The 12,244-nt window shown below is 46.9% G+C and overlaps 1 protein-coding gene across 4 annotated transcripts in view; it reads right to left on the bottom strand.

Moving 5' to 3' along the window:
- Positions 1-12,244, bottom strand: part of ELP3 (elongator acetyltransferase complex subunit 3) — a 150,192-nt gene that overhangs the window by 129,737 nt on the left and 8,211 nt on the right. For 2 of the 4 annotated variants that reach the window (XM_074947394.1, XM_074947397.1), the window contains one exon: positions 1,610-1,709. In XM_074947394.1, the coding sequence (XP_074803495.1) occupies positions 1,610-1,686 (77 nt within the window). In that variant the 5' untranslated portion in view covers positions 1,687-1,709. Of the gene's footprint in view, positions 1-1,609; positions 1,710-1,811; positions 2,319-3,275; positions 3,386-12,244 lie in introns of those variants that run through there. The other 2 variants (XM_074947395.1, XM_074947396.1) reach the window with 2 other exon arrangements.

The raw sequence follows: 12,244 nt of genomic DNA on the forward strand, positions 1-12,244 counted from the left end.
GGTCTATTTCCAACTTGTGCCCAGGAAAAGGTCTTTGAAGAGCAGACCAAAGCACTGCAATAGGAACCTGGGGCCAAATCCTGTTCTCAGTCTTAATACAAAAAGAAAAGGAGTACTTGTGGCACCTTAGAGACTAACCAATTTATTTGAGCATAAGCTTTCGTGAGCTACAGCTCACTCAAATAAATTGGTTAGTCTCTAAGGTGCCACAAGTACTCTTTTTCTTTTTGCGAATACAGACTAACACGGCTGTTACTCTGAAACCAGTCTTAATACAGTTATTCTGAGTTTACAAAGGTAACAGAGAAGAATACTGTTTTAGTTAACAATTCTTTTCATTACATGGGAGCCTGAATTTAACCCAGATCACTATCACTTGACTCCGGGTACATCTACACAGTAAACAAAAGACCCATGGCAGGAAGTCTCAGAGCACAGGTCAAATGACTTGAGCTTGGGCTGTGGGGCTAAAATAGCAGTGTAGACATTCAGGAGCCCAGCAAAAGGGGTGGGTCTCAGGGCCTGGGCTCTAGCCCAAGCCCGAACACTAATTTGCTCTCAGTGGATCATAGTGGATCACAAGCTAAATATGAGTGTTGTAAAAAAGCAAACATCATTCTGGGATGTATTAGCATGACTGTTGTAATCAAGACATAAGAAGTACTTCTTCCGCTCTATTCTCTGATTTGGCCTCAAGGAGAGTATTGTGTCCAGTTCTGGGCGCCACATTTCAGGAAAGATGTTGACAAATTGGAGAAAGTCCAGAGAAGAGCAACAAAAATTATTAAAGGTCTAGAAAACATGGCCTATAAGGGAAGATTGAAAAAAATTGGATTTGTTTAGTCTGGAGAAGAAAAGACAAGTGGGGACATGATAACAGTTTTCAAGTACATAAAAGACTGTTACAAGGATGAGGGAGAAAAATTTTTCTCCTTAACCTCTGAGGATTGGACAAGAAGCAATGGGCTTAACTTGCAGCAAGGTTGGACATTAGGAAAAACTTCCTGTCAGGGTGGTTAAGCACTGGAATAAATTGCCTACAGAGGTTGTAGAATCTCCGTCATTGAAGACTTTTAAGAGCACGATAGGTAAACACCTGTCAGGGATGGTCTAGATAATACTTAGTCCTGCCATGAATGAAGGAGACTGCACTAGATGACCTCTCAAGGTCACTTCCAGTCCCATGATTCTATGATCTACACTGATATTTTTAGCCCCACAATGCAAGCCCAAGTCAGTGGAGGGTTTGTTTTGTTTTTTGCTGTGTAGACGTACCCTGTATTGCCTCAAGGTGCCACAAGTACTCCTGTTCTGTATTGCCCCTGTGGGACTAACAGGTTGGACAGACTTACAATGTAAAAAATAAGAGACATGTTTATTCTTTTTCATTAGTATGACTCATGCCATGGTATAAAAGCTCTGAATGAAATAAATGGGTATATTTTAAACTCAGCACACAAATGCAATTATATAAAATTTGTATTCGTGAAAGAAGTTCAGTTGGGATGTGAAAACTAAGTACAAAAATGTCTGAATAGACAATTATTCCTCCAGGCTGGGTACCTGCCCTGGGAAGCATAGAGATAAGTTACTGGCTGGCACTACTTACTTATTTAGATTCACATCTCTTCCCTGCTCATGAGCCTCAATCAGCTGTTTAATGACATCAGCTATTGTCATCATCATCAGCTCTGCATGGCTGAGGTCTCCTGAAATAAAAATGAAGTATGTTCAGGCAAAAAAAACCACACATACATATGACATATGCTAATCATTTGTGCAAATTACTAATTTAAGCTAACACTTCCTACAATTCCAGCCTTAGGCTGCTGACCCCACAGAGCTATGCCAATGCACATGATTCCTGATATACATCACTCGCTTATCGAGGGAAACAACTGTCATAAGATGTTTTGTTTTATGTGTAAAACACAAACTCCATCTTCACTTCCGATGACCTCTCATTGTTGAGCCACTTGCACTAATGCCAGAAAAGACAAGAAGTTGAAAATATAACGTTGGAAGTTGAATCTAGACAAATTCAGACTAGAACTAAGGCACAAATTTTCAACAGAGAAGGTAATTAACCCCTGGAACAACTTCCCAAGGGCTGGGCTGGATTCTCCATTGGAAAAATTTTAATCAAGGCCTTTTTTTTTTTAATGAGATGCTCTAGTTCAGAGGTGGGCAAACTACGGCCCGCGAGACCATCCTGCCTGACCCGGGAGGCTGTCCGCCCTCCCACACGTGGCACAATACTCTGGGCAGCGCAGCTGCAGAGCCCGGCCTGACCCGGTGCTCTGTGCTGCCCGGCGCAGCGCAGCTGCCTGTCCTGGTGCAGCCGCGCTGCCAGCCACCGGTGCTCCAGGCAGCATGGTAAGGGGGCAGGGAGGGTTGGATCGAGGGCAGGGGAGTTCGGGGGGTGGATGGGGCAGGGGTCCCAGAGGGGCAGTCAGGAAGGGGGGGGTGAATGGGGTGGCAGGGGGCAGTTAGGGGCAGGGGACAGTGGGGCAAAGAGTCTGAGGGCAGTCAGGGAAAAGGGGTGGTTGGATGGGGCAGGGGTCCCGGGGCGGGGGCAGTCAGGAAACAGGGGGGGGGTCGGATGGGACAGGAGTCCCGGGGGGCCATCAGGGAACAGGGGGGATTAGATGGAGCAGGGGTCGGGGGGGGGCATCAGGGGGCAAGAAGCAGGGGGGTTGGATAGGGGCCGGGCCACGCCTGGCTGTTTGGGGAGGCACCCGGCCCGCCATACAATTTCAGACACCCGATGCGGCCCTCGGGCCAAAAAGTTTGCCCGACCCCTGCTCTAGTTCCAACAGGGATTAATTCAGGGACGAGCTGAGGGGGTCGGCCTGGACGGTCCCTTCCGGCCCCAAGAGGCCGCGGCGACGCCCGCCCTGCCCGCCTCCCAGCCGCGCAGCCGGGGCGAGCGGCGCGCCGCGGGGCTGCCACGCAGGGATGTTTGTTCGCACGGGAAAGGCCCGTGTCCAGAAAAGGCCGAGGACGGAGCTACAGCGGCTGCCCCGGACGCCCCCTCCCGCCGGGGCTGGGGCTTCCTCCCTATCCGCTCCGGCGGGCGGGGCCGCGCTGTGGCCCCGATCCTGCGCGCGGCTGCCCTCGGGCCCCCAGCGAGCACGTGAGCTGCGGGGGCGGGAACAACCCAGCTCCCCGCGCAACAGCCTCGGCGCTCGAGCCCCAGACCCGGGGAGGGGAGTCCCCCGCGCCGCCGCCCCAAGCCCGAGGAAGAGACGTGGGGGAAGGGGCGCCGCAGTTACCTTTCTTCTTCTGCTTCATGCTGGAGCCTCCCCTCGCGGCCACCAACCGCCCGCCGGGTAAAGCGCCCCTCGAGTTCCGCCTGTGGGCGCACTGCGCATGCTCACCCGAACGGAGCGTGCGCAGTGGCCTTCGCTGACGCAGCTGCCCTCTCTCTGCCCTTACTTGCAGGCGGACGGGGCTGCTGCTGGCTCTTTCCGGGGGGGGGTTGAAAAGGATCAACGGGGGGGCAAGTCGTAGCGGCGGGGGGAGGGGGCGGGGCAGGCTCTGAGCAGGGGGCAGAAGAGGGGCTGGAGGGGAGAAAGCGGGGGTGGGAGCCAGGGTTAAGCCCCGGGGGAGGCGCTGCCAGACCCTGTGAGGGGACAGACCCCCCCGGTAGGGGGCGACAGTGACCCCGTGGGATGAGCCCCCCCATAGCCTGCCCCCCTCCTGAACCCGAGCTCCGTCCCAGAGCCTGCGCCCCCAGCAGGGCCGGGTTGGCCTTTTGTGGGCCCCCGCGGGGGCAGCGGGGACATGGGGCGGGAGGGCAGAGTCCTGGGAGCGAGGGGCTGGCCGGGGGCAAGGGAAGATGGGGCATGGCAGGGACAGCCCGGCTCCACCCAGCCCAGTACAAGGGCACTGTTTACAAACCGGGAGCTGCCAGATGCACAGGGGCCCGCCCGGCCCTGCGCTGCCATCCTGCTTCGTCCCCGTGGGGGCGGGACCACGCGCACCATGCTGCTCCCCGGCCCCCATCCCTCTGACCCGCTACGCCATGCTACTCCCCTGCCCCCATTCCTCTGACCCCCTAGTGCCGCGCTGCCAAGATACCCCCACAAACCCCTATGCCCAGTGCCCTCCCACAGACCTCTATGCCCAGAACCCCCCCCCCAGATCTTCTCACTGCCCAATGCCCCCCTAGCTGAACACCCCCCACAGCCCTTCCACAACTGCACAGTGCCCTGCACCTCCACAACGGCGCAGACCCTCCCCACTTCCCAGCACCCCAACACACACAGGTCTCCCCACCTCCTCACTGCCCAGCACCCCCACCCAGAGCTGATAGAGACCTACTCTCCCACCCCTTGACCCCCATCCACAATAGCCGGCCCTGATGGGAGGTGACTGTGTCTGCCAGGCTGAGCCTGCAGCGCAGCCAGGGCAGGTCCTGGGGCAGGATAACTCCTGCCCCTTGGGAGTGGTGCAATCAGCCAGGCTGGAGCAGGAGCAGAGCCTGCCCAGGCCAGGCTCCCTCAGGACCCACATGCCTGGCAGGACCCAGCTGAGACCTCCAACGCTGTTCCCTGTTTTCAATAATTCCTTTGCATTTGATCCAGCAATGAGGATTGCCTTTTACTGCATTTATCTTGCCTGTGAATCCAGCCCTTAGTGTCCCATGTTCACGTCATTGCTTGTGTGTAGAAGCTGATTCACAAATATTCAGTAAGTGTATTATATTGTGTCATCTTACATCCTTCCCAAGGGCAAAAATCTTCTGTAACAATGAAGGCTTGGGCTTCTGAGCAGTGGCTGCAGAACTTTTGGATGCACAAGTCCACATTTCTGCATCTGTGTGCAAAACTCACCAAAATAAAAGCTGCACTGACAATGGAGAAGCAAATATAATTGCACTATGGGGACCTGCAACACCAGATTATTATTCAATCAGTCAATCAGTGGTCTCTCTCCTAAACCAAGGTGGAATGGATTTCTTTAATGTAAGTAGTCACAACATATTGCTAAAGATCATTTTATGCTCAATGCCCAGTTAACACCTCTGCAGTCACAGGTGATGCCAGTCAGCTCAGTCTTCTTGGGGAACCAGGGCACAGTATCCAGCCTATCTGACTCATGAAAGGTCACCCACCCACTTGAACCAAAACCGATCAGAGAAAAAAGTTGCACAGAGCAGTGAATGGCGGTGTGAGACACACCTAGACCCCTCATGACAAGAGTGACAAGATTAAGGCAACTCCCCTATCCTCATCTGCATGAAAGATGGAACAGAGCCATGTCCATTAGCATACCGAATGGAGAATAGAGGCCACTCTCCTAGTTTCATCTGCATGAAAGATGGGAAAAGGAGACATCTCATTGGCATACATTAGTATGGCATCTCATTGGCATACGTTCGACTAATGTTTTGTGATGACCCAGTGTTTCCAGAAGAAGTCTCAGAGAATTACATGTTAAGTGTATGTTATTACCAGCACCTTTCATGTACACATGGCATTCGGTGTGTCTTCATTTTACAAATACAACCCCTTCTCCATTTGTTTACAAAGATCCCAGATATGAATACATTCGGGGAAAATTTCTGCAAAGAGTACAGCATAAATATGAAATCGAGACATGATGCTGACATTGTACTGGCTCTAAGTAACATTTCTAAAGCACAAGAAAATCAACAAAGACGTTATGCTAAAAGAGACTTCTAAATATGGGGAAATAACATTTGATGTTAGGGACTGTGTTCTGTTACTGAATGCTAGAAAGAGAACAAGAAAAGGAAGAATGCTGCAACCTACCTATCGGGGACCATACAAAATTACGACTGTTGAGGGTAAGAGAGTGAAATTATAAACCATCTCAGGGAAACTGTTAGGAACCATGTACAGCATCACACACTTAAAACCATTTAAAGAGCCACCAACATTAGCTGCTGAAAGCACATCAGAGGAAAACATTGGAACTGAAATTGCAGTTGGTGACACTGAACCAGAAACACCCTCAGAAGAGATTAGAAAAGTGGATGGGACTGTACCTCACAAGTCTCATGACAGCACAGTGAAAAACATAGAGGTCACAGCAATGGAAGAAGAGGAGTATATAGGGCAAGATGTCTCAAGCAATGATACAAGTGATGCTGATGACAATTCTGATGACATGCTTATGGAGGAGGTGGAAGACAAGCAATGGATTCTGAAAGGTAATTGGGTACCGCACCTTTCTTAAACAGATCTTTAACATCGTTCCATTTATGAAGTATATTAAAGGTTTTCATGTACAAAGTGGCGGCATTCACAGTAGTAAAACCAAGAAAAAGGAAACTGTATTACCATGCATGTAATGTGTATTACTTATTTTTTCTAGTCAAATTTGTAATGACCAGCAAACACACAGAGAGACTGGAGGCCAAAGTGAGAAAAATCAAATTGTATTGCTCTTCATTTCATTGCCTGAAACCAAGAAGCTGGATAAGTGATGAGGTACATTTAAGTACCACTAAACATGTACGGTAACAGGACTGATTCATCAAATAATATTTAAATTGTGCCTTTTCTTTCATCATGTGTTGTAGGTTATTGATGCATATTTGAGCTGTGTGGTCTAGAAAGCAGATGGAAAGGTAGGCTACTTACTGTGATGGTACATGAAAGTATACATTGTGTCAATAAGTAAACAATCACGTGAATATGTGGTCCAACATATTTAAGTCCAGATACCCTTGAAATATCAGCAGTTGCTGCATTTCAATCAGAATTGCAACATTTCAGTGTATTTACTGCTGCCAAACATTTACTGAAATGTATTTGGAGGTGCATATCAGACATACAATACTTGACTAATTGAGGGCCACATTAGTTTTGCTGTACAGTTCAGTGGGTCCATTAGTTAAACACAAGTATGCAAACAGCTTAGTCAGTTTTTACGTTAAGTAAGACAGAACGCATTGATTACAAATCTTTTTGTTTTTACATGACTCTCTTACATATCTGATTTGTAACACTAAGGATCCCTTGATCTACATTTCATGGTTTGCTTCACTGGAAACTATAATTGCATTTCTAATTTATTTTAAAATGAATACAGAGTGAAATTCTTCAAAACGATATATTATTGCTTCCTTACCACACACCAGGTCATTGGGTTCTTGCGGTAAGATGTTTTGTATTTTACTTCTGGATTATGGGCAATAAATGTGGTATTATATAAGAGATTTGTAACACAGCTGGGTAGCAGTGATATAATTTCCCGTGTTGCGGGTTTTCAGTGAGTTCAGTGCATGCAAAGGAAAGTGGAATGTGAATGTAAAAAAAAAAAGGCTACTGTGAAGTTATGTTGTTAATGTCACTTCGAAGAATATGGTCTGTAATGAATTGATCAGTGATTTCACAATATTCTGTTCTCTTGTGTGTTGTGAGACATTACAAATGAGAATATGTTAATGGAATGATTTTTGATAAATCATTATAAAATTGTTGAAATCATCACATTACCAATATAATTTGTACATATATTTACACTTACAGATAGATAGCCTGGATTGGGGAAAAAAAGGAATTGTTAATAATTGACCCCTTGTGTGATGAGATGAGATCTGAAAGAACATACCTAAGGAATTGGAGGTGTTTTATTAGATACTTACTTTTACAGTGTACATGAACTGTTACTGTGAAAAAAATTTTCAGGGAATGTAACAATAGTGAGACTAATATCTTCCTGTAGCTACAAATAAAAATTGAAACAGCATGTACTTGTACTGAATATGCTTAGTAACGGACTTTGAGCGAACTTGTGTGATTTGAGTCTGGGTAACAACTTCATAGAATGTGGACACAAAACAGTAGCACGTTGCATGATTGAGAAGGTGTTATTATCAACATGGGGCACAGCAAATCAGGTGATACATTGTGTAAGAGTGAGACAATAATATGAAAGCAAGTGTGTGTGTGTGTGTGTGTGTGTGTATGAGCAATAAGTCATTGCAATCATTAATTAAATTTAGAGAGAATGGACTTGTATCTATGTCCAGAAACCGGAGGGGGGAAAGAAAAGGAAAGAAGAGCTCATTTATACAGTCCGCTAATGTACTGTAAAACTTTCTGATACTTCATCAAACAATTAACTAGCAAATCCTCATCTGATTGGAAGAGTAAAATTGTTCAGCATACCAGACAAAGTGATGGCTACAACTGCGGACCACTCGTCTTAAAGGTATTGAATACCAAATTGCCATTATCATTTGTTATTTATGTGTAATTATTCGGGGTGAAAGTAAATACCAGAGATTACCGGTGTGCACTGCACCGGTGTCCTTGCCAAGGTGTGTGGGCTGGGCTCAGTGCCCCCAGAAGGGGTGGGGTCTCCGGCTGTGGGTGCGGGGCTAGGGGGCCAGATTCCCCCAGCCATCCCTTCCTGACACCTGCTGCTGCAGTGGCCAGGAGCACCAGGCCCTTGTAAATCACCAGAACGCAGGGCAGCTGCCCCTTTTGCTCCCCCACTGTCGGCGACCCTGCCAGTAGCATCCAATAGCGCTGCCGGACCCTATGGCAGGGCCGCTGATGCAGGGCAGGGGGCTAAAGGGGGCAGCGATGTTAAAGCACTGAAAAAGCAGCACTGTAACGTCAGCTGTGTACAGGCCGGTACCAGGAGCTGGTTCTTACCGGTATGCTGGACCGGCCCTCTTTCACCTCTGGTAATTATGAGGATTTTTTTCTAAATAGAAGTGTTGTTAGTTTGGAGAAACGTATTTGCAGCAGAAAGACATCAGTACGGTAGAAACAACACAAGAGGCTAATACTGCGTTTAGAAGACAAATAGCAATTGCTCTAATGAAGGAGTCAGGTAATAACTTTCTCCCATGTACTATGGACCCATTAGGCACATGTGAAGATAACAGGAAGCGTGGAATTATGTCACGTAACAGACAGTTATCTTAATACTGCTAAAGTGAGATATCTCACAGGTTTGGTTCTGTAAAGGTGACTATGCATCAATAAAAGTGGCAGAGTCCTGTGGCATTTTATAGACTCACAGACGTATTGGAGCATAAGCTTTCGTGGGTGAATACCCACTTCGTCGGATGCATGCATGCATGCTTATGCTCCAATACGTCTGTTAGTCTTTAAGGTGCCACAGGACTCTTTGCCGCTTTTACAGATCCAGAGTAACATGGCAACCCCTCTGATACTATGAATCAATAATGTCTTTACGTACCAAAACATTTGAATGGGGTGAATGGTTGCTATTGATAGACCAGTTAAATGAAATTGGTATTTTTATATACAGCTGCAGTAAAGTAAAAATTTGAGAAAATATGATGGACAAAAAAGAAAAAAAATATGTTCAAACCAGTGACTGGATTAAAATATTGACATTAATAAATCAAGATTTGCATTTTCAGTGTTGGTCGTAATGTAATCAGCATTTCATACCGCTATATTTATTTTTCAGAAAGCGTGGAGGACTACTGCATCTACTGCAACCTTGTCAGTTGTGAAAAGGAAAGTGAAGAGTGCACGATGGTATCAGAAACAAATGCCATAAACTGCCTGAGGATCGGGATTCTTGTAAAAATTCCACATCAGTAAACATTTTCACCATGCTGATAGGCATATTTTAGGTAATGCTGACATGTGGAAGGAATAGCATGAGTGAATGCAAAGTATGTGTAACATTATAACTTCTGTGATTTCATTTTCTCAATGGTTACTTATCAAAGGTCTAGTGTGATTCTTGCAAGAGGTGGGCATATATGCCCTGCATTCCAGAAGGAACCAATCAAGAAAACCTGGATGATGAGAAGAAAGAATACAAGTGCAAAAAGTGTGCATAGTTCACTTCTTGACCAAAAAATAACGTTTAAATGATTGTTATTCAAAACATCATGGAACAAAAGAAAACTCTTATTTATATACCAGATTATAATAATAAAGGTTTTTTAATTTGAAAAAAATATTCTCTGTATTTGTGTCCCAACTAGTTGCAAAAGTGGAGGGTTACTGTTTGTGCTGCCTCATTGGACCACCCCACCAGACGACTGAGGCAAGCAGCGCCTGCCGTAAAGCAATGCCATCTCTGACCGCGCCGTCGTAAAAGGCAATGCCCTCTCAACACACTATGGCAAAGCAACGCCGGGCTTAAGGCGCATGCATAGCAGCTACTGCCACTCCGGCTCCTTACACAGGCAGACCAGCCGTTCTAGTTATGGCTGATCGCTCTGCTGGAGAAGCATGGTGTGGCCCACCTAGAACATCCCCACTAGCACGCTGGGGGCTGCAGCATCTCATCTAGAACCCCACAGTGCAGACCTTCCAGAATATCGCCGCTACCACGCAGGCAGCTGGGGGCTACAGCATCTCATCGACAACCCACAGTGCAGGCCTTCCAGAATAACCTCACTAGAACGCAAGCTGGTGGGGCGGAAAACATCTAAACTAGAACCCACAGTGTGGGCCTTCAAGAACATCCTCGCTAGTACTCAGGCTGATGGGGTGGCAAGCACCTAAACTAGAACCCACAGTGCAGGCCTTCTAGACATCCCCTCTAGCACACGGGCTTCTGGGGGCTACAGCATCTCATCTAGAAACCACACTGCAGCCCTTCTAGAACATCCCAGCTTGCACGCAGGCTGGTGGGGCCGCAAGCATCTAATCTAGAACCTACAGTTCAGTCTTTCTAGAACATCATAGCTAGAACACAGCAGCTGTACAACAGCATCTAATCTAGAACCCCAATGTAGCCCTTTTAGAAAATCCCAGTTAGAACATAGAGCAGCTGGGCTACATTATCTAACCTAGAACTGGTAGGGTGGATTTTCTAGAACAAAGATCCAGCTGGGCTAGAAAATGTAATATAGAATCCCCAGCACCACCTTTCTAGAACTGGGGGTCACAACCCTCAGGGGTTGCAAGGTTATTACATGGGGGTTGTGAGCTTTCAGCTCCCATGAAAGGCAGAGCTGACAGCCTGAGCCCCTCCACACTAGCTTCACCCCCAACCCCATTCCACCTCCAAAGAAAGGTCGCCAAAATAGAAGTTTGCCCAGGGCACCGTTTTCCCCAAGGCCAACTCTGGGACTGAAGCAACATTAGAGGGCTTGATTATTCAGTAGCTGAAGAGCTGCATTAAATTGCAGACTAATCAGAACACTGAGATCGGCCAAAAAACCCCTAATTTATAATTTAACAGTCAGATATGCAGGCAGGGACAGGGCGGAGGGCTGTCGTCACCCCAAAGTTTACCTTAGCCGCCCCTCTCAGCGCAAAGGTCAAATGTTATGTAGAAGGAAGGGTGGCGTGGTATGGCATTGCCACCCTTACTTCTTCACTTCTGTGCTGCTGCTGGTGGCAATACCTTCAGAGGTACCGCCGTTCTCCAGCTGCCCAGCTCTGAAGGCAGAGCCTTCTGTCAGCAGCAGCACAGAAGTAAGGGTGCCAATGGGGCACTAAGTCTGCTGTGAAAAGTGATATTTGTACATTTGTTAATATCACATTTCCCCCATTGCCTCCCTTACTTCTCAGCTGCTGCTGGCCACTGCCTTCAGAGCTGGGGGGCTGTGAAAAGTGATATTAACAAACATACAGATAAAAGAAAAGGAGGACTTGTGGCACCTTAGAGACTAACCAATTTATTTGAGCATGAGCTTTCGTGAGCTACAGCTCACTTCATCGGAAAGCTCATGCTCAAATAAATTGGTTAGTCTCTAAGGTGCCACAAGTCCTCCTTTTCTTTTTGCGAATACAGACTAAAACACGGCTGTTACTCTGAAACCAAACATACAGATATCACTTTTCACAGCCTCCCAGCTAGCTAGCGAGTCTGCTGGAAGTCTGCACTAGAAAGTCTGCTCTGAAAAGTGATATTAACCAACATACAAATACAGCAGTAGCACTGAAGTAAGGTTTGCAGTGGAGAGCGAAGTCTGCTGTGAAAAGTGACATTGACTAGGGAGGTGGTGGAATCTCCTTCCTTAGAAGTTTTTAAGGTCAGGCTTGACAAAGCCCTGGCTGGGATGATTTAGTTGGGGATTGGTCCTGCTTTGAGCAGGGGGTTGGACTCGATGACCTCCTGAGGTCTCTTTCCACCCTGATATTTTATAACTAAGTTTCTTCACACACACACACACACACACACACACACACACACACACACACACAATTTTAAAAATTAGCTTTTCTGCTTATAACAATAATTCAATAAAAATGTGTTTTAGTCTTAATTTTAAAACGGTGAGAAAGGGTAAATCCGTTTTAAAAAATGGGGTTAT

The sequence above is a fragment of the Natator depressus genome, chromosome 3 (assembly GCF_965152275.1).
Source record: "Natator depressus isolate rNatDep1 chromosome 3, rNatDep2.hap1, whole genome shotgun sequence".
Taxonomy (NCBI): Eukaryota; Metazoa; Chordata; order Testudines; family Cheloniidae; genus Natator; species Natator depressus.